The following is a 27,726-nucleotide window of genomic DNA, read 5'->3' on the forward strand; positions in this document are numbered from 1 at the left end:
AACATGGCGCAGACTCCCTGCCTGCAGATGGCGATAAAACGTTGAGACAAACCAGCGCGGGGTGCATGATGGGAAATGATAGGGTTACACACCCTAGCAACACACACAGATAAACAAGTGTTACTGTAAAGACCTATACAACCCCTGTTTTATAGATAAATTCATATATAGATATATAAAACACACACGCACAATGCAGGCGGATGATGTCCGATATTTAAAAAGGTGAGTTTGCTTGTGAGTCTTTATTTTATTTAATTTCGGTTAGCTCGATTAGCATGGCAAGCTAATGGATGGGTTTTGATTTGGAGGTTCATCTGCTTGATATCTATAACATATATATAAAGATGTCAAATTTACAAGAATAAAACAAAAAAAATACATTGATGTGGTGGTGTGTTGTCTTCTCGGATCCTAATTATATATTTCGATTTGGACCCAAAGAGCCAATTTTGTAAAAATAAATAAATAAATACAAATAAATAGAGCAAGGGGTTCATTAGATTATTATGTTTCTTTATTATTTTATATGATATGGTGCATGTGCAGCAGCTCTACATATTTTGGACATTAATTGAACGGGGTTTTTTTTGTGTTTGTATACATGAAACATTATAAATAATTGATACTATATGTAGGATTTTAGTGTCTGAAATCGAACCCAAACTACACCAGATGCCTGTTTATCCTCTGAATTTGACATTTAGCGAAATTTGCTTCGGGTGTTTGTCCTGATACACTACAGATTAAATCCTCCTCCTTTTATGAACAGTTGCATCACCAGAAATGGTTGTGCAGAGATCATGAGCAGTTCCTTTCCATCTCCATACTTTTCTTTTTGCATCATTCTGCTGCAAGAGCTTTGCCTCGTATGTCCATTTTTCAAGAACTGATCTAATCTGGTTTTTGTCATTTTGAAGCTTACCTGGTAAATTTTTTGTGATGGAATGAACTTCCTCTAGATGTTTGATTTTTAAACAATGGGGAAAGACCCACCTCTTCCTAAAACACTCAATCAAGCGCTTATTTTTTCCTGTTTCTTTCTTTAAAAAAAAAACCTTCCAACAGCGTTTTAGGCTGATGATATCCTTAGTTTGAGACTTAAGAAAGAGACTTTCTATCTATTCTACTTTTATACGTCCCTCTGGTAGGCGTCTGATAAAAACAGTAAATGTTTACATCTTTTAATACATTTTTTGTACTTACTCTTGCGATTTTTTTTCTCTTAATTGTTGACACGGATACACCTCTACCTGCCGAAGATGTTCTTGATCTGTTATAAAGGCGATATTTTTCACTAGGCACAGATTTTTTCTGCTATCTACAGTACCACATGTTTTAGGATCTTCTACAGGCATTGCCTTGAAGGATTTCAAATTAAAAGCTCACATATATTCCGAATGCAAATAAATGCTAGACATTTTATCTGCTTCCTTCTAAGTGCAATAATGAGGCCACGACACATATACACACAGCCAGGGAACAGCTGAGCAGATACCTGTACAGTGACGGATGCATTGAAGCAGAACGTTTGTGGGAAAACCAGGCTTTAAATTATGATACTTCTCCATGGCTGTAGTATGTAAGGATGGAGCATTACAGTGGTTATGTGCAATATTTAGGTGAGATTATTCAAAAACATGAGCATCTTTAGTGTGACCGTGGTTGTGGACATTCAGGACAGCAAGAAATGAGCTGTATTACTGTCTAAATGAACTAATAGACACACACGCACTCCAAAATGTGATAACTCACAGACTTACTCATTAAGTCTGTCACAGTCAGTGAATGTTTGAACGTTATGAAGTAATAATGAATGTAGGTACTGTTGAAAAATCATATAAATAAATAATAAATAAAAAATAAATAAATAAAAAATTAAATTTGGCATTGATATTCTGTTATTCAGCTTTCTAATAATGCTTAATGTGTGTAACTGGCCTGATCCATTAAATGAACGAGTTTCCATGTAAAAAAAAAATGTCCTAAAACGTTTAGTTTTTCAGTATTTTCTTTAACACTGTGTTCATGGTTCTCAGGAAAGTCAAAGGAGGCAGTCTGGATGTCCATCCTACAGAGAAAGCCCTTATTGTCCAGTATGAAGTGGAAGCGACTATCGTGGGGGAAATGGGAGGCCCGATGCTCGGAGAACGCAAGGCGTGTCAGAAAATGTAAGACACGTCTATGGATGAGTTTTGTGTCAATTCAGTAGGGTGATTTCATGTCAAATGGACCAGACCATCACAAAAAAAACTTTTTTAAACATGTTAGAATTAAGACATAAGAACAAAAACCCATAGTCTTGGAGTCTACTGTCAGCCATTTAGAAATTTAACCCAGACACACATTGAGACAGTTGCCTCTACAGCGCATCCGGAAAGTATTCAAAGCTCTTCGTTTTTTCCACATTTTATGTTGCCGATTAATAACAAAATATATTCAATTCATTATTTCCCTCAAAATTCTACAAACAAAACCCCATAATGACAACGTGAAAGAAGTTTGTTTGAAATCTTTGCAAATGTATTACAAATAAAAAAATCACATGTACATAAGTATTCACAGCCTTTGCCATGACACTCAAAATTGAACTCGGGCGCATCCTGATTCCACTGATCATCCTTGAGATGTTTCGACAATTCGAATAGAGTCCAATTAGAGTAAATTCAGTTGATTGGACATAATTTGGAAATTCACACACCTGTCTGTACAAGGTCCCACAATTAACAGTGCATGTCAGAGCACAAACCAAGAAGTCCAAGCAATTGTATGTAGACCGCCGAGGCAGGATTGTATCGAGGCACAGATCTGGGGAAGGGTACAGAAGAATTTCTGTTGCATTGAAGGTCCCAATCAGCACAGTGGCCTCCATTATCTGTAAATGGAAGAAGTTTCGAAACACCAGGACTCTTCCTACAGCGAAGTCGCCCAGCCAAACTGAGCGATCGGGAAAGATTAGCCTTAGTCAGGTAGGTGACCAAGAACCCAATGGTTCACTCTGAAAGCGCACCAGCATTAATCTGTGGAGAGAGAAGAACCTTCCAGAAGAACAACCATCTCTGCAGCGCTCCACCAATCAGGTCTGTATGGTAGAGTGGTCAGAAGGAAGCCACTCCTCAGTAAAAGGCACGACAGCCTGTGTGGAGTTTGCCAGAAGGCACCTGAAGGACTCTCAGACCATTAGAAGAAACATTTTTCAATGCCAATCGTCATGTCTGGAGGAAACCAGGCATCGCTCATCACCTGGCCAATACCATCCCTTCAGTGAAGCATGGTGGTGGAAGCGTCATGCTGTGGGGATGTCTTTCAGCAGCAGGAACTGGGGGACTAGTCATGATCAATAGAAAGATCAATGCAGCAATGTACAGAGACCTCCTTGATGAAAACCTGCTCCACAGCGCTCTGGACCTCAGACTGGGGTGACGGTTCGTTTTCCAACAGTTCAACGACCCTAAGCACACAGCCAAGACAACAAAGGAGTGGCTACGGGACGACTCTGTGAATGTCCTCGAGTGACCCAGGCAAAGCCCAGACTTGAACCCGATTAAACATCTCTGGAGAGATCTGAAAAGTGCTGTGCACCGACGTCCCCATCCAACCTGATGGAGCTTGAGATGTTCTGCAAAGAGGAATGGGGGAAACTGCCCAAAAATAGGTGTCATGCTTGTAGCATCAAACTCAAAAAGACTTGAGGCTGTAATTAGTGCCGAAGGTGCTTTAACAAAGTATTGATCAAAGACTGTGAATATTTATGTACATGTGATCTTTTTATTAAACATTTTTTTTTTTAGCAATTCGCAATTGATAAAACACACCATCTTCATGTTGTCATTATGGGGTTTTGTTTGTAGATTTTGAGAAAAATTATTATTTGAATCCATTTTGGAATAAGACTGTAACATAACAAAATGAGGAAACTTTTTTTTTCTTTTCTTTTTTTGATAACCCAGAAAATATTAATGTTATGAACATGACATTTGGTAGAGTTTTGAACTTTTTTATGTAGAGTCTGACTAGTTCTTAAACTTGGCACGTCTGTAATAATTTCAATTCTACATGGCAACACCGACAGAGGTGAAGTTATCAGGGGGCCATAAATGCATGTACACTTTCGATAGATAGTGATTTCGATTTCTCCATAAAACCTTCATATTCTATCTTCGTCTTCCGTTCCCTCTTCATTACGTAAAAGTTGTTTGAGGGCAAATTGGTTTACAAATGGGGACAAAATCTGGGACACCGTGTTGGAAAAGTGTTTTGGTTGATTCGACACGACTTCATTCCTGCAGTCTGTGTTTTTTGCTTCACCGTATTGAATAAACGCAAACGTTCCTCTTCTCAGTGTTCGTCTGAAAAGCCTTAATGCCAGCACGGATATTGGGTTGTTAGCACGAAAGGTGGTGGAGGAATGCAGGCTCATTTCACCATCCAAGCTCCCAGAAGTGGAGCGTCTGCTCTTCTACCTTCAAAACCGCAAGTCACCTACAGGTAGGAAGGAACGCGTGCGGTTACAGTATATTCCCGTTAGACCAGAAGACTAGCTAATGTGAGCGTCGGCGTTTGGTTTGATTACAATAAACTGAATGTTTGTGGTTTCTAATCTCTAGGAAAAACCGAGAAAAAGCAGATAAAGCCAAGAGATCCTGCTCCGTTCGAAGGCATGGAGGTATAGCAGTTATGTTTAAATGCGTATGGAATTTCCTATAGTTGCTTTTATTATATTTTCGTACACTTTTTTTGTACAGTTTGTCCAGAAGGGCATTTTCTTTTAATTTGAGACAAAGATTTCAGTAATTGTATGATTTTAGAAGCCTCTCATTGGCCATTCATTCAGAATTGCTCAGATATTGTTAGAATCACCTGTGGCTATAAAAGGACCTTCATTTTGACAGTTTATTTTTGCCTTTAATACCCCAGCTAAGACTGACCTTAACTCAGACAAAGAATTTGTGATTTTTCAGAAGAATGTACATTGAAAATCTTTCTTCGCGTATCCTAACGGTAATAGGGGGTCAGAGTGCAGAATTAGCCATGATGTACAGAGGGTTAAGGGAAGTGCTCAAGGACCATTAGTGGAAGCTTGGCGATACTAAGGTTTGAACCTCTGACCTTCTGATGAGTAACCCAGAGCCACTTCCCTGACTTTGTTTAAAAAAAAAAAAAAAAAAAAAAAAAAAAGTGTTTATAAGTAACTATAAAAATTCTTAAAACCACACAGACATAAATTCAATTCCAGGGATGAACAAATGAGTTGATAAAATCTAAATACATAGGCCTCGTACGTACTAAATGAGCCATAGTCTGGTACCCGTCTGCAGCCTGGTGGTTGGGGACCCTTGTTTTAAATGAACTCCCAAAGAAGCACAATGGACCTGGTAAAAGCATTGAAAGCATCTGTGTAGAAAGTTCTTCTTCACCATGGCTGAATGCATAATTAAATGCCGGGCTGAAGTTTACATGTCCTCGCCAGTCTTTCGGAGGAACGTTCTCCGTTCAGATGAAACGAAAATGTGATTGTCTGACTGTAATGGACGGAAAAAGACAAGCTTTTGACCAGAACGACATCCCGACTGTGAAGCATAGGGGCGGCGGCGGCATAGTGTCACATTGTGCAGGGTTTTTTCGGCACACTTTGAATAGAAAATAGATTATAAATAACATCGTAATTGTATATGACTTAAAAATTTGATTGAGAATGAAAGCTTTATTTTGCTCATGAAGTTCACTAAATGGACGTATTGAACGAATGACCAAAACCTCTGAACTGTCAAGAGCATCACAGTTTCTCATTTCTAACCTCTGACAGTGAATTTCTAGTTCCAGTATTTCTTGTGGATTTTCTGACCCGCTCTCTCTTGTGATCTCGCAGCTGGATGAGGAGGCCAATATTAACAGCATCGACTATTACGTGGAGCTGCTGTACGAGGACGTTCCAGAGAAGATCAGAGGAGCCACGCTTATTCTGCAGCTGGCCCGTAATCCCGACAACCTGGAGGAGCTGCTTCAGAACGGTACGCCGTGACATCAGATTGCAGACGCATGAAATGGTGCAATTGACAGTTATATTTTTCTGGAAATAGTTACATTAGGGTTACATTCTCAGAGCTAAGCATTAAATACAGGACAATTTGAGCAGGAAATTACAGCACTTTTCATGCTGTATGAAATGCACTACACACAATACTAAAACGCAAAGCATTAGCAGGTGGTTTCCTGTTTTTTTTTTTTTTTTCTTTTTTTTTTTCTGGTGGAATTTACAATCGAACAATTCTCCATCGATTAACCTTCTCAGAGGCAAATCACTGACGCCACATGCTTTTTGTTTTTACACGTGAGACTAAATATAATTAATATATATTATATATATTAATTAGCACGTTCGTATTTATTTCTTTTAGTACTGTTTTTTCATGTTTTATTTTTGTAAAAAAGTACAGAACTATTTTACATGGTGTTGTTTACATTTGTTTTTTTTTATAGTTTTTTTTTTTTTTTTAATCCATTGGATGATTAATCGGTTATCGGCAGGTACGATCCAACCGATCTATAGGTATCTATAAAATCCACTATCGGTCGACCTCTAGTTTAAATGTTGGCAGTTAAAAAACGTTTTGAGAGAGCTCAGGAATAAACCATTATATTAAAACCCAATAATGTAAATAGTTGTATTGAGGTTAAGAATTAAATGATGAGTCTTGCAAAGAGTTATATACGGAGCTGTGATTATGTTATTATCCAACAAACAATTTAATTAATAGAAATGTGTGTTAGATGAAACACGGCTCTTGTTTTCTCTTGTAAGTGTCCCTTGTTTTAAAACATTTCCGGCGCGTTTTTATAGCGCGCTCTACTAAAACCATAATTCACCAATTAGAAAGCGACGCGCCATTTACGAGACGTCGCACTTTCACATACGTGTACGCAGACTATCCCTTTTCGCCGAATATTTCCCAGCTGTGTTTCCCGGTCGGCCGACGTCCAGTGTCCATCTCTTCTGTCAGTACGCATTAGATCCTGCACAAACCTGTCAGCATTCGTTAGCATCACAGTGTCTGGAGATGGCGTCTGAGCACTAACAAAGTCGCACCGGGGTCATACGGAAACGAGAGGGGCCCGGGGGGGGAGCACGACGCACATGTCCGCCCGCAGAGGAAGTCTCATTTCTCATGCCACGTGAGACCTGACCTCTCCTTCTCTCCCGTCCCGTAGCCCTCGGGTCCTCTGACCCTTCTTCTCTTCTCTGTAACTCACACCCACTCTTTCTCTCTGTTGCTTTAACCCCTCATCCATCGTTTCCCTTGTGTTTAGGGAATCTCCAATTCAGCTCAGCTCAGCGTATTTATGTTCCATATGCATGTTCAGCATTGACACATATTTGTGTGTCCTTCTTAGAAAACCCTCCTGATCACTTCTGCAGCCTACAGATTTCATATACATCTGCACAAAGTTTTCCAGTCTGCAATTCCCTAGAAGTGAAAAACCGATTCCAATTCTACTGCCCAGCATTTATCTGCATGTGAGGTGGTATCAAAAGTTTGAGACTCGCTCTGTTTATTAGAAAGTACTTTATTTATCTACGTTTTCATCACCTTCAAAATAGTCCTTGCACAGCAATACAAAGCTACCAGTGTTCCTGCTACTTATGGAACGTGTCCTGGACGTGTTCTTTTCTAAGCGTGTCAAGCACCATCGGCGGTTCGCGCCAGATCTCCGCAATCTCGGTGTCAAAACACGGACCTTTGTGCCGGATCTTTATCTTCGGGAAGAGGGCGAAGTCCGCACGAGCCAAATCTTGGCGAGTAGGGTGGGTGCGGAGGGAAGATCATGTGGATTGTTCTCCGACGATCATCGTTGAAGGTCTTCATCCACTGTTGAAGCGCGCGTGCCTCTCAAAACACCTCAAACATCTCGTTGCAGCAACGTCGTATGCCAAACATACGTCCTGTCAAACGTCTCTGTGTCAGATTGTGATAAAAAAGTCAAAAGGTAACGCACGCATGCAGTCAGATCAGCATCAGTTACATTGTTTTCTCACAATTCCGACTTCGTTTCTCGCCAATTTCGACTTCATTTTGCGCCAATTACGACTTTATTTCCCACAATTCTGACTTTATTTCAAATTTGGCAGATGCCCAAACTTGTTGGTGCTGGTATTTGAACCCAACCTTCTGATATCCTCAGATTTCCAAATTGGTTGAATGGAGATGGAGTTATTTTTTTAGGTAGCTTTTTGGTGGACCTTTTGTTGCGTGGACCTTTTGTTACCACGCTGCTTCCCTACCTGACATGATCTTTGCAGGCACGTATCTAAGGCTGGGTTAGAAAGAAGCTCTTTCCATGTTGTTTAAATTCCACATGAACTACGTTGATGTTATCATAAGGTCGAGATGCTCACAGTTGTCAGATTATTGGCACGGGAGTTCAATTCTGGTCGGAAATTTATTTCCGTTTTCCAGAATTGAGCTACATCGCCATACTGTATTGTTACAATTAGCAGTCTATTAGATTTAATTCTAGATTACTTTGAAACATCGAACCCACATTTCTTGCACTTTGAACTTGTCATGCATTTCTGCTCCAGCTTCGTACCTTTACATAATCAATTTTAATATGCAGTTATTTTTTTTAAGGCTCTTTATGTTCTATATTATTCAACAAAGACAAACAATAAATCATTGTGTATTATGTCCATGAATTGATATGAAAGAGGTTTTTATTAACTAGTCACAGCAATATATTGAATGATTTGTTTAAACTGTGAGTCTGGTAAGCATGTAATAATTATTATGACCATATAATCTAAATTGCAGAAATACCACAAATCAGAGTGTTTACCACATTCGGTATTTAGATCATTTAAACTCGTTGTAAAAAACATATGATACGTAAACATGTGGATTGGACTTTAACACTTCAAATGAATAAAACGATGATGTGTGTGTGTGTGTGTGTGTGTGTGTGTGTGTGTGTATGTATGTGTATATATATGTGTATATATACAGTGGGTACGGAAAGTATTCAGACCCCCTTAAATTTTTCACTCTTTGTTATATTGCAGCCATTTGCTAAAATCATTTATGTTAATTTCTTTTCCTCATGAATGTACACATAGCACCCCATACTGACAGAAAAACACAGAATTGTTGACCTTTTTGCAGATTTATTAAAAAAGAAAAACTGAAATATCACATGGTCCTAAGTATTCAGACCCTTTGCTGTGACACTCATATATTTAACTCAGGTGCTCTCCATTTCTTCTGATCATCCTTGAGATGGTTCTACACCTTCATTTGAGTCCAGAAATTTTTTATTATACTGATTGGACTTGATTAGGAAAGCCACACACCTGTTTATATAAGACCTTACAGATCACAATGCATGTCAGAGCAAATGAGAATCATTAAGGTCAAAGGAACTGCCTGAAGAGCTCAGAGACAGAATTGTGGCAAGGCACAGATCTGGCCAAGGTTCCAAAAAAATTTTTGCTGCACTTAAGGTTCCTAAGAGCACAGTGGCCTCCATAATCCTCAAATGGAAGACGTTTGGGACGACCAGAACAATTCCTAGAGCTGGCCGACCGGCCAAACTGAGCTATCGGGGGAGAAGAGCCTTGGTGAGAGAGGTAAAGAAGAACCCAAAGATCACTGTGGCTGAGCTCCAGAGATGCAGTCAGGAGATGGGAGAAAGTTGTAGAAAGTCAACCATTACTGCAGCCCTTCACCAGTGGGGCTTTATAGCAGAGTGGCCCGACGGAAGCCTCTCCTCAGTGCAGGACACATGAAAACCCGCATGGAGTTCTCCAAGATGGTGAGAAATAAGATTCTCTGGTCTGATGAGACTAAAATAGAACTTTTTGGCCTTAATTCTAAGCGGTATGTGTGGAGAAAACCAGGCACTGCTCATCACCTGTCCAGTACAGTCTCAACAGTGAAGCATGGTGGTGGCAGCATCATGCTGTGGGGGTGTTTTTCAGCTGCAGGGACAGGACGACTGGTTGCAATCAAGGGAAAGATGAATGCGGCCAAGCACAGGGATATCCTGGACGAAAACCTTCTACACAGTGCTTTGGACCTCAGACTGGGCTGAAGGTTTACCTTTCAACAAGACAATGACCCTAAGCACACAGCTAAAATAACGATGGAGTGGCTTCACAACAACTCTGTGACTGTTCTTGAATGGCCCAGCCAGAGCAATGACTTAAACCCAATTGAGCATCTCTGGAGAGACCTAAAAATAGCTGTCCACCAACGTTTACCGTCCAACCTGACAGAACTGGAGAGGATCTGCAAGGAGGAATGGCAGAGGATCCCTGAATCCAGGTGTGAAAGACTTGTTGCATCCTTCCCAAAAAGACTCCTGGCTGTATTAGATCAAAAGGGGGCTTCTACTAAATACTGAGCAAAGGGTCTGAATACTTAGGACCATGTGATATTTTAGTTTTTCTTTTTTAATAAATCTGCAACAGTGTCAACAATTCTGTGTTTTTCTGTCAATATAGGGTGCTATGTGTACATTAATGAGGAAAAGAAATGAACCTAAATGATTTTAGCAAATGGCTGCAAGATAAAAAAGAGTGAAAAATGTAAGGGGGTCTGAATACTTTCCGTACCCACTGTATATATATATATATATATATATATATATATATATATATATATATATATATATATATATATATATATATATATATATACACAAATATAAATAATCTTACTGATCTCCAGTCAGTAAAGTAACACACAAAGTGCAGAAAAATAAAGGAGAACAAATAGCTGCGAAAAACCCTGCTGTTTTCAGCACGACTCTCCTTTAGCATTTCCTGTGTAGCTCCGGTATGGCAACCGGTATAAAATATCTGCGTGATTGAATGTTATACCGCTTATCCAGTGTATTAATCAAAACCCAGGCTTGGTCGCCGTACTGAGCGGGGACCTTTTGCGTTACTGCTTATGTAATTTCCATATTTAAAGTACATTCACATGACGTGCTTTCAAACGTGTCGGTCATGGTTCGGTTCGGGTTTTAAGCTGTGCAACTTTCCTTTATGTCTTTGTGGTGTTTTAAGTGCTGAATCGGGTTAGTTGTAGAAGGCGGGTTTTTGCCAATACCCGACGCTGCGCTGTTTGTATGTTTTTTTTAAGCCAAAACAGTCCTACACAACGTAGTGTCTGTGACACTATAGTTTCTGCAGTATCAGGTCAAGTCAAGCCTGAGGTCATTGTACAATAGATCAAGGTGCAGTATAGCGTGCCTACTGCTTTACTCTGACGTAATCGGTTGAAAAATCTTTTTTTTTTTTTTTTATATTGCGTTATCGCAAATACAATTAATTGTTTCGCCTTAGTTTTAACTCAATTCAATTCAACTCACTCCTGTCTTTCGATATCTGTGATTCTGATTCTTTTTGTTATTCCTACAAACGATATAGTACTCGGAAGTGTATTGAGCGGTTTAATTAAGCACTGAGTGTTGGATCACGTGTGTGTGTGTGTGTGTGTGTGTGTGTGTGTGTGTGTGTTGCTCTACAGAGACAGCTCTGGGAGCCCTGGCCCGAGTTCTGAGGGAGGACTGGAAGCAGAGTGTAGACTTGGCAACCACCATCATCTACGTCTTCTTTTGTTTCTCCAGGTATCAAGCGGGGTATAAAAATCTCCGCTAGCACTTTTTAGTCTAAATGTTTGAGCCATTATCATGATCCATCATTACAGGGGCTCGTTTTCATTATTTTTTAATAACCGTGCTAAATTGCTTAATAATAATAATAATAATAATAATAATAATAATAATAGTGCCTACTGTCAAAAGCAATTAGATGATTGGGGATTTTCTAAGGATTGAATAGATGAGTGCACAAACTCCGGAGTTGTTCTTGGCTCCAGAGCACTTCGTTGTTTCTCAACTGCGCTGCAAAAATGGATCTGGTTCACATACATAATTGACCGGGGACCGTTTTGGGCGCTAGCTGCAACTTTATTTTGGCATGCCCGAACACCGTCCAGTACTCGGAGTCAAAACAATGCGAATGTTCCTTTTTCCCAGTTTTATCCAGTTCCATGCTTTGATCACTCACTACAAGATCGGTGCCCTGTGCATGAACATCATGGAGCACGAGTTGAAGAGGTACGACCTGTGGCAGGAGGAGCTGCAGAAGAAGAAGAGAGCTGATATCCTTAACTGTTTAGGAGTCATACAGGGGGTCAAGTGGTTAAGTCGGCTCATCGGTCAGAGGTGCTTTAATGTTTCATTTTGAACCGATGTGACGTAAATCCTTAAAACCAAAGGTCTTAGTGATGCTTCATGGATAGTACTTCATTAATCCCTAAAGGGAAATTTGGTGTCATAAGTTCCCAAAGAACTCGCAATATGTGGCAGAAGAATAAAGATTGTTTGAATAATAGATGTGCACATAACAGATTAAATATACAAAAAATATGTTGTAGGTATAAGACTATAAGTATAAGACAGCAGGCGTATAAAGCGTATAGGAGTCAGAATTCATGAATAAATGGGGACAGTGCGTAAGATTTTGCAGTGTTTTACAATGTGAAAGTTAGTTTTGCAATATGCAGTGTAGCAGATTAGAAAAAATTGGGATGCGGTGTACAATGTAAATAAAAACAGAACGCAATGATTTGCAAATCTAATTAATCCGTATTTTATTCACAGTAGAAGATAAAAAAATACATATCTATGGAAGCCCATTTCCGCCCCTAAAAAATGGTTTGCCTAATTCCAACTTTATTTCTTGCAATTCCGACTTTATTCTTGCAATTCAGACTTTACCACAGTTCTGACCTTATTTTTGCCAATGCTGACGTTACCTCTCAAAATGTCAACTTTATTTTTGCCAATTCTGACTTTTTTTTTTTTTTTTTTGCCAATCAGCAGCGTCACCCCCTCTGTAGTGCCAGAAAGCTTTTTACATTGAAAATTAAATCTACAATCAAGAGAGCGCATAACTGCATAATGCATCTATTATAATAGCGTGACTGCAGTCTAGTGCATCATAAAACAAAAAACACAACAAAGGACACCAGGAACTGTTGAGCAGTTAGAATCCTGTATCATACACACACAGGGCAACAGTCCTCTCCCAAAACTTCAGCATCTGGTCTCCTCAGTTCTCAGATGTATTACAGATAGAACATGTAATGCTACACAGTCGGAAACGTGACCCTGTGGTAGTCAGCAAATTCAAAATGACCTTTTTTGTTAAAATGGTGTATAGTCTCAGTTTAAACATTTTAATGTATTATTTTGAATAGAACATGAATTTATGAGATTTGCACTTCATCGCATTCTGTTTTTATTAACAGTTTACACCACAGCGTCCCAACTTTTTCTGAAATTGTGGCTGTATTTTATTTATTTTTTTTGGATATTTTAGATCTGACAGTAAATATCAGCTGAAAGTGATTGTACTAATACATTAGTACCTGTACATGTAAAAGCCCTGTATACATCACTATCAGCAGGGCAGTATATACAGTATGTTCACATGTTGTTCAAAAAAAGGCCTCTGTATACCTGGAATATATAAACTACGGTTTTGCCCCGAACCTCCTCCAAATTTTCAATAAACCAAATGAAATTTTGTCTGAAATGTTGAGATCCTTGACTGCTTGAACAGGAGGAAGACCCTGAGAACCAGAACCTGAAGAAAGAGTATGAGAAAGCACTGAAGAAGTACCACGGTCTGCTGGTCAAACAGGAACAGCTGTTAAGAGGTAATCGATCACATCAATATGGACTGAATGTACAGATGTGTTTAATAAAAAAAGACGGATTTATATATACATTTGAACATTTTCTCCAAAAGTGGCGCTGTATCTACTGCTGAACCTGTCTGAGGACAGGCGCATAGAGCTGAAGATGAGGAACAAAAATATAGTGCACCTGCTAGTGAAAACCCTGGACCGAGAAAGCGAGGAGCTCCTTGTTCTGGTTGTGTCCTTTCTCAAGAAACTCAGCATCTTTCTGGAGAACAAGAACGATATGGTGAGACACACACACTTTTGTTTCGAGGTTTTAAATCATCCCGTCCCATATGAGCTGTATCACTTTTTTTTTTTTCTTTTGTTCGTTATATACGTTTTTTGTTTTTTCGAATTGTTCTCATAAAGATCAGTTATGGATTTAATAAATAGACAATGGAATTGATTCATGCTCTTTTATTCTGTAAGAACATCAAAAGTTTGAACCCAAATCTGTTTTTTAACATTTCTCCCCCCCCCCCCTTTTTTTTATCATAAAAAAAAAAAAAGAAAATCTCATTTCCTGTTTGCTTAAAAGAATAAAGTCTTCTTTTGTAGAATAAATATTCTCGCATTGTCCCATTGATGGACTTTGCATGTAAGCTTTAGCAATTCGACCCAATTTCTTTTTGTTGTTAATGGTTTCCGCGTGCACCCTGGCAGCGATAAATCATTGGCGTAACGGTCATTAGCATTGAAAGCTGGTTTGGAAGAGTGTTCGAGAGGGCTGTAATAGCTCTCACGTTTCCACAAGCCTGTGCGGCTGCGGCGGAGGCTGCAGTAGCCCGCAGACACGTTAACAAGGCGACACCACAAGACCTTAGCGCACGCGCGTAGAAGTGTGAAATAGGCGGCCTGCTGCTGATTCCACAGAGCAGTGAGGAGGTGGAGTTTTAGATTCCAGGTTTAGCTTCTATTCTCTCTCTTTTGCTATTTCTTTCTCTTTTTCTCCCACCACCCACTTACTCTGCATCCTCTGCCTTTCTGGCTTTTGTGCGTATTCCAGGCTGAAACGGACACGGTGGAGAAATTGGCGAAGCTGGTCCCTTGCGATCACGAGGATCTGCTGAACGTCACTCTGCGTCTCCTCCTCAACCTCTCCTTTGACACCGGCCTCCGCAGCAAGATGGTGCAGGTGGGCCTGCTGCCCAAACTCACCGCCCTGCTAGGTATGCCCCTCACATGGACACATGATATGTATTCGGCTTTTATTGCATTTTCATAGAGTAACCTGGACTAATGGCCTACATCATGCTGATAGATCACTGTGTCTAACAGCTATATACGAGGTGCTATCAAAAAAGTTTCGAGACGCGCTCTGTTTGCAAAAAAGTACTTTATTTATCTACTTCTGGAACGTGTCCTGGGAGTCTCGTTTTCGAAGCGTGTCAAGCAGCCGGTTCTCCTCAACTGTGTCAAAAAACGACGACCTTCGAGCCGGATCTGCCGAGCAGGATGGGTGCGGAAGTGAGATTATTTCTCTCCGACGATCATCGCACACATGTTGGCAAATGGTTTTGCCATTTCCGGGGGTTGAGTCCGCTAAAGGTCTCCCGGCGATGCTCTTCCTCTCTTGAAGCACGCGTGCCACTCGAAACACCTCGAACGTGTGTCAAACTAATCATCAGCATAACATGAATATTCATATCCTTAATTGATTGTCCATATAGTGTCCATATAAGTAACGTTTGCGGACACCTGATCGGTCAGATTCAGCATTTACATTCATCCCAAAGGGGTTCAGTAGGGTTGATCGCTGTGTAGGAGGCTCACTCAAGAACTTCGACGCATATCTTCATGAAGCTGGATTTGTGCTGGACTGGAAAAGGCAGGTGTCCCAAAACCTTTGGTCATATACTGTATGATTATATGTTTTAATTCTTTACATGCAATCAGTTAGAATTTGAATTGCGTGAAAATAGCAACGGTATATGGCCAAATGTATGTGGACACCCGATCATCACGCCCATACGTTCTTGTTGAGCATCGCATTCCAGATTTATCTACAATTAACACGCCCAGACAACAGAATAACGTGTACATGAATGAGTTGTCATTAATGCTTCTATGCGTTTCTCCCAACTCCAGGTGAGGGGCTATGAAACGTTTCAATTCCGTGTAACTTTTGACGCCCCTCCTACCCCCCAATTCCATCACACTGTGGTTGATTAGTCCTTGTATTACAGTACAATTTTTATGAGTCAGGTCAAGGAAGGGGCTCTGAAAGTACTGCGTGAGAAACGGCTGCAAGTACTACAGCACAGGACATTATAAATCTCTAATGACCTCGTATTGTTTTCTCAACCCTGCTATTTTAGCCCCGAACTGAATAATGTAATGGCGAGCAGAATAGCTAGCAAAAGTACTACATTAGCATACATCGAACACCTCCGTGAGTTGAGTGTTTAAGCTGACCGAACAGACTCGGGTCTGTGTCCGGCTTTTAATCTGACCACTTCCTGAGAAGGAATATAGCGTGCGATTGGTGCGTGAATCATGCGCCCAGGCGTGGTTGCCTTTGACACCACTGATGTGTCTTTTTACGGTCCTGGGGGGGGGTGTCATGGTTCCCACATAATTTATATAATCTCTTTTTTTTGTAATAACAAGCTCGCTCCTAGAGTAAATATTGTTCTTCCAGGATGGGGGGGGTTCCAGCGTTGGCTACCTATGGAGATCCGTGAGAACACGTGATCGCTCGCACTCAGAGGCACTTCCCGTAGTAAAGGGCTATTCATCCAACCAGGGCATGTACAGGGAAATGCACACGCGCCGTCCTGAACTCACATCTGGCGCTTAGGCTGATTAATAGAATGAACTTCTCATCTCTTATCTGGTTGAGCGAGAAGGCCACAAATCCCAGCAGCCCACAGCAGAGGTCACAACCTGCCGATAAGATAAAAAGCAGCGATCGGCCTCCTCTCATCATCACCTCTCTTGGGTTATCTCCGAGCCGCGTGGAGGAGGTAACAGTGATCCGAGGATCCAAACATATTTTCTACTCCGCGGTGTTTATCAATGCAGCACCTTTCAGAAGCATTCAGTTAATTCAAGGGAAAACGGAATCACAATCAAGAAGGAACACATCGGGTTGAAATACCACAGACCTAAGATTTTGTGACCCCTTGTTTCTGGACGCTTTTGCATTTATGTCAACTGAACTCATAGCGTCCAGGTTCCTCCCAGCAAATGAGTCTGGGTTTTTACGAGGTGGCATCAAAAGGTTTAGAGACTAATGGACTAAATGTGAAATTCTGCTGAAACTGGGCAGTTGGACATTTGACGTACGGCGACTCTGCAACGAGTCGTTCGAGATGTATTTAAGAGGCCCTTCGAGAGCAGGAGAAGATCACGTGAAGACGACGAGAGATCATGAAGAGCGTCGGAGAACAATCCACACGATATGACTTCCGTACCCACCCTACTCGCCAGATTCGCCCTCTGCCCAAAAATTACGATCTGGCTCAAAGTGCGCATTTTGACACCGTTGCCATGATCAAAAGAAGACTCCCAGGACACGTTCCAGAAGTGGGAGCGCTGTATTGCTGCGCAAAAGGGACTATTTTGAAGGCGATAGTGTGTTTATAGTGTGTAGATAAATGAAGTACTTTCTTGTAAACAGAGCGAGTCTCGAAACTTACTGATACCACCTCGTGTAATGACCGAGCTTGTGTTGGACAAACGAATGAAGCAGAAAAGGGGCTCGTACAGCAAACTGTGTTTAAATAGAAAACTGAAAAAAACATGGCGAAAAGGGGTCATTTCGCTTTGTGTTAAAGTGGACCAGGGCCTCTATAGGAAATAAACGAAGGCACTGGCTGCTGTTATGGAGCGGGCTGTTGATCACCGTTGTGATCTTCATTCCTGAGTAAATACGCCGCTCTGTTTCGCTCCTTCGGACCTGCTGATGTAACTGATGTAAGGTTACAGCTTTCTTTGTCCCTCCACCAGACAGCATCATTTTGTTTTTGTCACGCCACCTTGTGAAAGAGTGCCCTCTTTAAAGTCGTGTTCTCTGCAGCTGGTTTACTGTCGAAAAGGCCAAGTCGACGGGACAAAATGCTGACACCTGCGAGCCTCCCCTCTGTACTGTCTTGGAGGCCTGGGTGGTTTGTATTTAAAGCGCAGCCTGCTGGCTCTCCCACTAACTGCCCCTGAACGGCGTAATTAGTTTCTAACAATGCTTTTTCCCCCCCTGCAGCCCTCTCCTTTTTCTAGGGCTCCAGTAGGGTTTTGAACATTTTTATAGGGGCCAATCTCCACAGCGCTCGTAAAGGATCCGCCGTTGTGTTCTCCCTACCTGCCGAGCGGAGCACTACTGTGCGTACTGTGTGTAATTTTTTGCCAATTAAATGAAGGAGTCCTTTTCTTTCTGGGTTTTGGAAAGAACATCTGGCATCAATTGGCTGAGATAACCTAGCCTGAAGGGTCTGCGACCGGCTCCGACTGGAGACCTTCTGCACTTTGTCTCTGTGTGTGTGTTTGTGTGTTTGTGTGTTTGTGTGTTTGTGTGTTTGTGTGTGTGTGTGTGTGTGTGTGTGTGACCACTAGAAATATATGCAAATCAGTTACCTTTTTTATGGATATCGATTCAAGTGTGTACAAGAAACACTTGCAGGAGCAAGTTCCTAGTTTTCTTTCTTCTACTCTTGTAATTCACTTCTCTTCCTTCCTTTTTTATTCCTCTGCTAAAATATATGTAGTATGTGGTTCTGAAATGAATCAGTAGGCTCTAGTTTTAAATGGAATACCATAGTAAATAAATAAATGCCATCCATTTTGCTTGTTTCAGGAGATGAAGCGCAAAAGCATTTGGCCATGCGCATACTCTACCATCTTAGCGTGGACGACCGCTTCAAGTCCATGTTCGCCTACACGGACTGCATTCCTCAGGTAAGAGTATAAAATCAAAGAGAAAAATGTGAGACCACATGTGCGAATGTTACGGAATGGCGGACAACTGGGTTTTATTTCAGCTCATTCAGGGAAAGGCTACGCGGCGAGACGTCGAGGTCCGGGTATGGGAGCATGGGATTTGTAGTCAAATTATGCATGCTTTGCCTTTAGGATGTACAAAGGCACTTTGGGGTGGCGAGGAAGCGAGAGCAGGGCAGGTGCCGGTAAGTCTAGCCGCTGTGTGATTACGGCTCCGGGGCTGCTGCCATGTGATCCTCCGGAGCTGGGTGATTGCACAGCATGGCCTCCTCTCAGAGCTGACTAGCCTTGGTCAGGACTGCCTGCCGTCCTGCTTAATGTTAACGTCACGCATACACAAACTCACTTCACATCGCACACCCTGGGCTCCTGTTCAGTTCTGGGCATGTACTTTCCATCGGCACTAATAAGGACTGACACGCGGGATACGCTTCTAAAATCGGGAACTGTTTGGGGGGAAATCCTAAGCTCCTGCCCGTCTAGGCCGGGGCTAATTAGCGCCACCCTCTGGATGTCTGCTCAGTTTGAGCTCGGGCCCAGATAGTCAACGATGAGTGCGTTCAATTTGTCCTGCCAGAGCTTTAAGGTATATCTCAGGCACTTCGATTTAACTCTTGAATATTGATATGATATTATATGGATATAACTGACAGGTCATGAAGATGCTGTTTGAGTGTGGTGAAGAGGGCGTCGACCCGGAGCTCATCTCCTTCTGCATCAATCTGGCAGCCAATAAGAGAAATGCACAGCTAATTTGTGAAGGTTAGGACGTGTACATTTGACATAAAGTGCATATTTCTCAATATATAGCTAGTCCCAGTGGCTGTATATACACATTGTCTTCCGAATGTCTCTAGGTAACGGATTGAAGATGCTGATGAAGAGGGCGTTCAAGCTGAAGGATCCGCTGACGATGAAAATGATTCGGAACATCTCCCAGCACGACGGACCTTCCAAGAACTTATTCATCGTGAGCGTCAACACGGACATGGATGTTCATTGTTTTATTATTTACAGTACATGAGTGTTTTTTTTCTTTCGTTCAGGATTATGTAGGAGACCTTGCCGCTCAGATCGGTCAGAACGAGGACGAGGAATTTGTGATCGAGTGTTTGGGCACACTGGCGAACCTCACTATCCCCGACCTGGACTGGGAGCTGGTGCTGAAAGAATACAACCTAGTACCCTTCCTTAAAGACCACCTCAAACCCGGTGAGACGGGGAGGCAGTCCCAAGCAGGGATACGAACTTAAGAAATGATCCGTCAATGGAAAAATTATTAAAGTTCACACAACCGCTTTCTCCATTTTTTTTTTGTGACCTCCAGGTTCGGCAGAAGATGACCTCATGCTGGAGGTGGTGATCATGATCGGCACGGTCTCGATGGACGACTCTTGCGCCGCCATGTTAGCCAAGTCGGGCATCATCCCTGCGCTTATAGAGCTACTCAACGGTTGGTTGTGGTCATGATTCAGAACTTGTTTAAAGCTGCCAGTAGTGGGCCCCTTGAGCAAGGCCCTTAACACTCAACTGCTCAGTTGTATTAATGAGATAAATAATGGTGTCTGACAAATGCTGTAAATGTAAATCTCTTTATCTTTTTTCTTTTTTTTTTTTGCAGCCCAACAGGAGGATGACGAATTTGTTTGCCAAATCGTATACGTCTTCTACCAGATGGTGTTCCACCAGGCCACTCGGGACGTCATTATAAAGGAAACCCGTATCCTTTCTTCCTCTTTTCCAAACCACACTACCGAGAGACTTAGTTACCTCCTTTACCTTAACTCCGTTTCCCCAGAAGCTCCGGCTTACCTCATCGACCTGATGCACGACAAGAACGCCGAAATCTGCAAAGTGTGCGACAACACGCTGGATATTATAGCCGTACGTGCTTATTGACTTAGCATCACTCGATTTTTGTTCCTATACAACTCGGACCTGTCCGGATCCCCAACCGTGTTAGTTTTACGTTGTTACTTATGGCAGCGTCGGCTCGTGGATTTGCCGTGGACATTACTCCGCCGAGTGATTATAGCCAGGCCTCAGATTAATGTAATTAGGTCTCCATTATACCAGGTTTCTTTCTGAGGCCAGGGGAAGTGTTCTATACAACTGATCAGGCCGAGCTATTAAAGCTGGGAGCCACATCAAAGAGGCCAGAGGTGTCTGGTTAGACTCAGATAGGTACAGAGGACAGAACTCAGGTCTGCTCAATACCACACACACTCGCCCCTGCTCTTGTTCAGTTTTCTAGGGTTTGCTTGGCAGTGTGAAAGTTTTTGCAAGACCTTATCTTCAAGTCCCATACTACGACCCCAAGATTGCAATTTGTTTGACAAAAATTGTCCTAAAACACTCCGAACCCTGGTTCGTATCCACTGTTATCGGGACGTCAGAAATCTCATGAGCCGTGCTGCAATAAAATTAATGATCCAAGCCATAAAACCTTTTTTCGGTCATAACTCGGACCTGCTGTGTCCCGCTTGATTTATTTGCACCCTGACCAAAAATGTTAGTTTGGCCTGTTTCGTGATAATACGTCTTTTTTAGCCCCGAGCCTCAGGTGGCCGTTCACATGCGCCCAACCTCGGCGTCCAGGCTGAGATGATTAATCGTCTGAGCTTGGTGCATGGAGCTCGGTGGATCTTGGCCATGTTTGGAGAACCTACACAAACATTTGCCATGTTAAACGCTTGGCACGGAGCATGCCGACGCAGATGTGGACACTAAAAGGAGCATTAATAGCCCTAAGCTTGTGTATTATGATCCACATTTAAAGCAGGATGGTTGTTTTCTCGTTTCCTGCACAGGAGTACGATGAAGAATGGGGTAGGAAGATCCAAAACGAAAAGTTTCGCTGGCACAACTCTCAGTGGCTGGAGATGGTCGAGAATCGGCAGATGGACGAAGTGGAGCCTTTCTTGTACGGCGATGAGGGAGAGACCTTTTTGCAAGGAGCGGACATCCTGGAGCGGCCGGACCTCTTCTATGGCGCAGGTCATAACGCCGCCTTCCCCAAATCCTATTAGCACCATAACAAAATTGGTGTAATTCAAACTCGCTCAAATCCTTACGCTCACCCATTTTTCCTGCTTTTAACACGTCAACTTTGAGTACAAAATGTTCATTTGCCGCCTATTAAATATATCCACCCACTAACAGGTGCCATTATGAAGAGATAATCAGTGTAATTTACTTCACCGCTCATGTTATAATGTTATGACTGTTCGGTTCAATTAATCGCACATTTTTATCTTAATTGTCCACATGGGCATGGACAAATATATAGATTCTTTATTATTAGTGAAACCAGACTCAGCATAGGGCATGAAGACAAATTACACAAATCATCAGGACACCAAACTAAATTTTTGCTGTATTTCCACACGGACAGATTTAATTGCCGGATGCGTGCATCATGGCGGATATTGGTGCTTAATTTGAGACTGGTGCGTCAGAAAAACAAATGCTAATGTTTAAATAAAAAAAAAATTCGGTAAAGTTTATTCTTTTTTTTTTTTAAAGAAAGGACTGTTTCATTAGTGAATGAATGTATGTTGCATAGAAGGTTTTAATTTCAACTTTTTAATATTTATTTATTTCTATTTTAATATAAAATGGTCAAACAGAAATGCGCCCTGCATTCATTCAAATTAGTGTCGTTAAAATCTATTTGCGCTAACGTGTAATTATGGTCCGATTTATGATTGAAAACAGTGTTCTGCCTCCTATTTTTTTTCTGTAGATGGATTAATCTCTGCAAATGCCGCCATCAGTCCGGACTTCTTTACAGACTTTCAAAATGGAGACTATGTCGCATCACAGGGTTTCCCTGGCAGGTACACACTAATATTTTAAGCGATACTTTCACGATCACTTGTCGATTCATTTACAATGGACGTAAATGTTTGAGACAATTGTAGTCTCAAACAAGCTTCACAGAGATAAAAGAATGAATAAGTTTGTCCCTAACGGGTGACCCAGTGGTGACTGTGGCGAGAAGAAAACACACACACACACACACACACACACACGCGCGCACCCCCCCCCCCACTCTCTCTTTTCTTCACTGCCTGCCCCCCCACTCCCTCCAACAGCAATAGCTGTAGTGTTGAGGCAAAAATAAAGAAAACACACAACTATTCGCTGTTCCAACACTTTACAGATCAGCCCCCACGTGCCGGCTCCTGCCGTCATGACACGCTTTGAAAAACACACGCTGACGATTTGATTTATGGGCTTTCTGTACGCCCCCATATGTATGATGGCACTCTAATAAGATCTTTCAATTCCCGAGAAACTGCGATCCAAACGACTTGATGGATAACGAAGAAGCCTGTTATTTTGATTAGCTGACGCTCCTGAAACGCGTCGAGGCGCTCGCTATTTATCTGTTGTTGTTGGCTGAGGTGTAGAGAACAAGCTCTTGACTGAATCAGGAGGAGTTTAAAGACAAGCAGGGCATGTGTATGAGCGAGAGAGAGAGAGAGAGAGAGAGAGAGAGAGAGACTCACACAGATAGAAAAAAAGGAGGAGAGTGACTTAAGTGTGTTGTTTTTTTTTTTGTTCAAAAAAAGGAGAAAGGAAATCCGTAAGCACTTCTAGCTAGCGAGAGAAATTTCACACCGGGCCCACGAACCGGCAGCAGAATGCAAAGAGGCCTGGTTTTTAATGTCATCTAGACAATATGTAATCCGAGTTGCACCCGGGCTGGCCATGACGCTGCCTTCGAATTCTTGCGAGGGCTGTAAACAAAAAAGGCCAGACCCGCGCAGCACGGGAGAGAGACTTTACAGTCACCCAATCAAGAGCGATTTTGAAACGACGCGGATAGCGTGCTGATTTAGAGGAGCAGTAAACCCCCGAGTAGCGACAGGCCCAAGATCAAAGCGGCGAAGCAGATAGGAACAGGAAACAGGCTCGTGTTAAGAGGGCTTCGTCTCAGGCCTGCCTGGAAACACTGGAGTCTTTTGTGTGCTTCCATCCGGCTCCGGATTCCAACCCTGTTGTCTGTCCGTGGGGGAAGGAGCCGAGTGATAAAATGCATAAGGTGGCGAGAATCTTCCCAAAGGCATAATTTGCACTCGACACATTTTTCATTTGGTTTGGAATTACACAAGGCGCATCGATGATTGACCCGTGATGCTCGTGGGTACGTCTTTAGCGGCACGATCCGTCATGACTATCTAGAGTAATGTCTTTCGGGTTGTGTCTCCTCACTTGACTTCTCCCGAAGCTTAAACCTGCCTTAGCAAATGACATACCTGCTGCCCCACACTGTATATTGGATTTGTACTGTTCTTAATGTCAACAGTCTGCTACAATGCGCTCAGGACCACAAGTTGCATTTAATCGCCCTCAACAACAATAAACTGTAATCAGGAGGACATACCGGGATGAGGACGCGGATACAAAAGGGGAACGCGTCCTCATCCCTGTATGTCCTCCTCTCCTAAACTCAGCTGTAAGATCTAAAGCAACAGTAAATCCTCTCGCTCGAGTAGTTTACTGCACGTATATGCCGAGGCGAGTTTTACAGTAGTCGGACGCCGTAAATCATAATGAACAGGTACTATGTCCAGACATCCTTGTGAAACCTGAGACGGCTGGAAAGGAGACTGAAGAAAGAAGGTGGCGGATTCCAAAAATGAGGTGAAGTTTATTTACCTATACACTTCTCTGGGATTCTCACCACCTGCCTCTTAATCAAACTCTTCCCAAGATACCCAAGATTCTCACAGGGGGGAGAAGAATAACAGGAGGTGGTCACTACAAAGAAAAGCGCCTGATGCGTGTACGTGCTCTCACAGAAGTGATTTGTGCTAAGAACAACACAGCATTATGGGAGCTGGTAGGGGCAAAGCAAACAGCTCATATTTTTTTAAGAGAAGTGCCGAGCTCCGAGGAAGTGGGGGTGAAGAGCGAGGACGCAGAGGTGAACGTTGAAGCTTTCGGGTACTTGGTCGATCATTTTGCCTTTCTAGATTTTCATTTATTATTATAATATTGTTATTAATCACTCGGATATGAAATAAAACAAGAGGGCACAGTGCACGCCGGTATTATGGATCTGCCTTTAATGCTTTATAATATTTGCTTTCTTTTGTTTAACGTGTGCTCTAATGTAAATCAAATCAAAGTGTTTCAGTGTCAAGGCCCAGAAACAGTACAGAGAGTTTTGGAGTAGCGCAGAGGTTTTCACAGTCTGATTTATGCGCACGTTGTTTTTTTTTCCGGAAGAAACACTATCAGAAGCGCTGACATACATTTACAACCTAAATTCAAATATTTGTTCCATGAAATTGTATGTTTATTCGCAACAGTTTATTCTTTTCATTTTGTAGCGTTTCTCTTGGCTGCACTGCTTCCAGTACGTGTATGTGGAGGTTAGATTTTTCAGATTTCAGCCTCTAATGTGTTGACATGTCAATCTAATCTGCCCAGGGTCTGCAAAGTCTGTCCTGCAGGCCCATTTACCATCGTCTTCTAAAAAAAAAGCTCTGTTCCTTTAACCAATCACATTTAAAATTCGCCTCACAGGGCAGCTAGCTGGCCCAGAATAGAGTCAGCATTTTCCCGTCCCCTGATTGGTTGGTCAGAGGGAAACTGTTACAGCCAAGTTGGACTGGCAAAACACGTGTGTAGCTCTGCACACATTAATACATCTGAGTTAGACTTTTTTTTATACCTGAAGGAGGAAGAGAAATTGATTTGGTCTCAGACATACCTCCACATGTGCGGCACCTATCAGTAATAAGACACACTTGCCACTTACTATGTGCAACACCGCCATGCTAGCATTCATTTTAAATCCTGTAAAATTCCCAGTTTGACTTCTCGTACTATTCAACAATAGTAGTAACTCCTATACTTTGTCAGTAAATAATTAATTGATGGTGCCATCAGCTAATTCCACTCTCCGTACAATTTTTTTTTTTTCCTCCAGTGCTGTTGCAGAGAGATATGGTCCAGGTCCAGGGGGACCAATGCGACCTGCTACGGCATATGGCTTCCGGCCCGACGAGCAGCACTACTACAGCTACTCCACATCACGCTAGAGCAGTACGAACACAGTAACCTAAATGAATCCTTTTATTCATACAGTCTTTAAAGCTGAGTCAGCACTACTAATGCTATTTATTCTATCCATTTTAAAGCCACTATTCCATTAGTCTCTAATACGATTCGGACTCACTATGCTTTCATGAACGATTTCACACAGTCGTCAGTAAATAGTACAGGTTTAGTGTGTTTGTTATAAGTGATCTACTCTTGTGTATTGAGCAACTCAAAGGCACTACATGTACCCAGATTTACAGAGTTTTTTTTTTTTTTTTTTTGCATGACGTATTAAACACACAGTTTGGTTATTTTGCAGCTATCGAAAAGGAGTTATTACTGAATTTCTTCGCATGAATGTACAGCATAGTTTAGTTGCACACGGTAAGAGCTCATCATGGAGCTCACACATTTACACTTGTGGCATTTACACACACTGAAACACTCAGGCATTTCAGACACTTTCCAAGGTAGGACCTTGGGAGAATATTTAACACTTGCTTGAATTGGTTTTGAATTTATTTATTGAATTGTAAAAAAAATTTGTTTGTTTTTAATGTTATGGTTTGTTTTTTATTTTTTTTTTTTATGTAACTTTTTGTACGTAGACTTTGTATGGCTTTCATTTTTTATGTATATATTGTCAATTTACATTCGATTGATGTGCTTTACCCGTGGATTGTCTCAAACTGCTGTTTTATACAAGATGCCTATTATTTCTGTGGTGCAATATTAAATCCAACTAATATGATCAAGAATTGGCTTTTTGTCTGCTCTGTTTCCAATGAATAATAATTCACTTTTCAATCCAGTTTTAGTCGTATAGCAATTTTAACAAAGTACATTGGTCCCAAAGCAGCTTTACAGAGATGAGTAAATTACGAATATACATTTTAAATTCATAATTTAGTCCCTTTAGGTTTAAGTAAGTGGCGACAATAGCAAGAAACACCTCCATTAGATGGTATGAAGAAGAAACCTTGAGATGACTCAACACCCAAATGTTGATTCATTGCCCATTTATCATTGTTGAAGGTATCAACTGTTCACTGATGGACACCTGAATGCACAACTGTTCATTCAATTGCAGCCCAAGCCTATGCAGCATTCATATGGTTCCTCTGTGGAACCTCAGTTGTAATCGAATGGAGAGAAAGAAGAACAGGACAGGATCACTGGTACCTCAGGAGCATGTGTTGTTGGTCAGAGAGAGGAGGGATATACAGATGATAAGGTATTCTTATTGACAATGGTTAAGGACACTGTACAGTGACTCCAGCTAGACTACACGACAGTATAACTGAAAGAGAGCCAGAAGGTACCGCAAACATGAGCGTCAAGCCACGTTGTATCCACATTTATGCAGACAGTTCAGGGTTGACCGTTTTCATCTTTCAGAGATGTTCTCTGATTATTTCTTGATCCTGGGAATAAGGCATGAGGCTGGAAAACACTGGATGAAAGCAAAGTCTGTCAGAGAGCCAGATCCAATTACACCTGGCAATTACTCAGGCTTCTGAAAGCCAAGAACATTCAGTAGATCAACTCTATTACTCTGTCTATTTTAATGTTTTAATGTTTTAGTGTTATTTATTTATTGGGTTTAGACCTGAGTGGGTTTATACAGATTTATTGATTTTAGTATTTTTTTTTTCTGGTCATAGGTAAAAATATTATTAAATATTATAATATTTTATTATAATATAAAAAAAAAAAAATATATATATATATATATATATATATATATATATATATATATATACATACATACATATATATACAGTGAGGAAAATAAGTATTTGAACACCCTGCTATTTTGCAAGTTCTCCCACTTAGAAATCATGGAGGGGTCTGAAATCTCATCGTAGGTGCATGTGCACTGTGAGAGACATAATCTAAAAAAAAAAATCCAGAAATCACAATGTATGATTTTTTTAACAATTTATTTGTATGATACAGCTGCAAATAAGTATTTGAA

The 27,726-nt window shown here is 41.4% G+C and overlaps 2 protein-coding genes across 2 annotated transcripts in view; both read left to right on the forward strand.

Annotated features, from left to right (window-relative positions):
• The window catches only part of LOC310738068 (protein Niban 1-like), a 120,577-nt gene that overhangs the window by 73,271 nt on the left and 19,580 nt on the right, over positions 1-27,726 (forward strand). The window lies entirely within an intron of this gene.
• On the forward strand, positions 53-26,506 carry LOC310738081 (kinesin-associated protein 3-like). The gene is made up of 20 exons (XM_083563021.1): positions 53-225; positions 2,040-2,171; positions 4,343-4,488; positions 4,608-4,666; positions 5,870-6,011; positions 11,529-11,628; positions 12,040-12,164; positions 13,629-13,727; positions 13,820-13,998; positions 14,761-14,923; positions 18,547-18,647; positions 19,343-19,451; positions 19,547-19,659; positions 19,736-19,901; positions 20,017-20,142; positions 20,311-20,409; positions 20,488-20,573; positions 21,500-21,686; positions 22,435-22,528; positions 25,636-26,506. The coding sequence occupies exons 1-20, from the start codon at positions 194-196 to the stop codon at positions 25,745-25,747; spliced, it is 2,370 nt and encodes a 789-aa protein (XP_083419147.1). The 5' UTR covers positions 53-193; the 3' UTR covers positions 25,748-26,506.

This window comes from Silurus aristotelis (genome assembly GCF_946808225.1).
Source record: "Silurus aristotelis genome assembly, chromosome: 15".
NCBI classification, from domain to species: Eukaryota; Metazoa; Chordata; class Actinopteri; order Siluriformes; family Siluridae; genus Silurus; species Silurus aristotelis.

What these genes read in the sequence shown, in the direction of transcription:
- LOC310738081 (XM_083563021.1), top strand. Translation starts at nt 194, where the DNA reads ATGCAGGCGGATGATGTCCGATATTTAAAAAG. An exon ending in ACACGGACTGCATTCCTCAG is followed by an intron (nt 18,648 to 19,342) that starts GTAAGAGTATAA and finishes TATAACTGACAG; the next exon opens with GTCATGAAGATGCTGTTTGA. An exon ending in TCACAGGGTTTCCCTGGCAG is followed by an intron (nt 22,529 to 25,635) that starts GTACACACTAAT and finishes TTTTTCCTCCAG; the next exon opens with TGCTGTTGCAGAGAGATATG.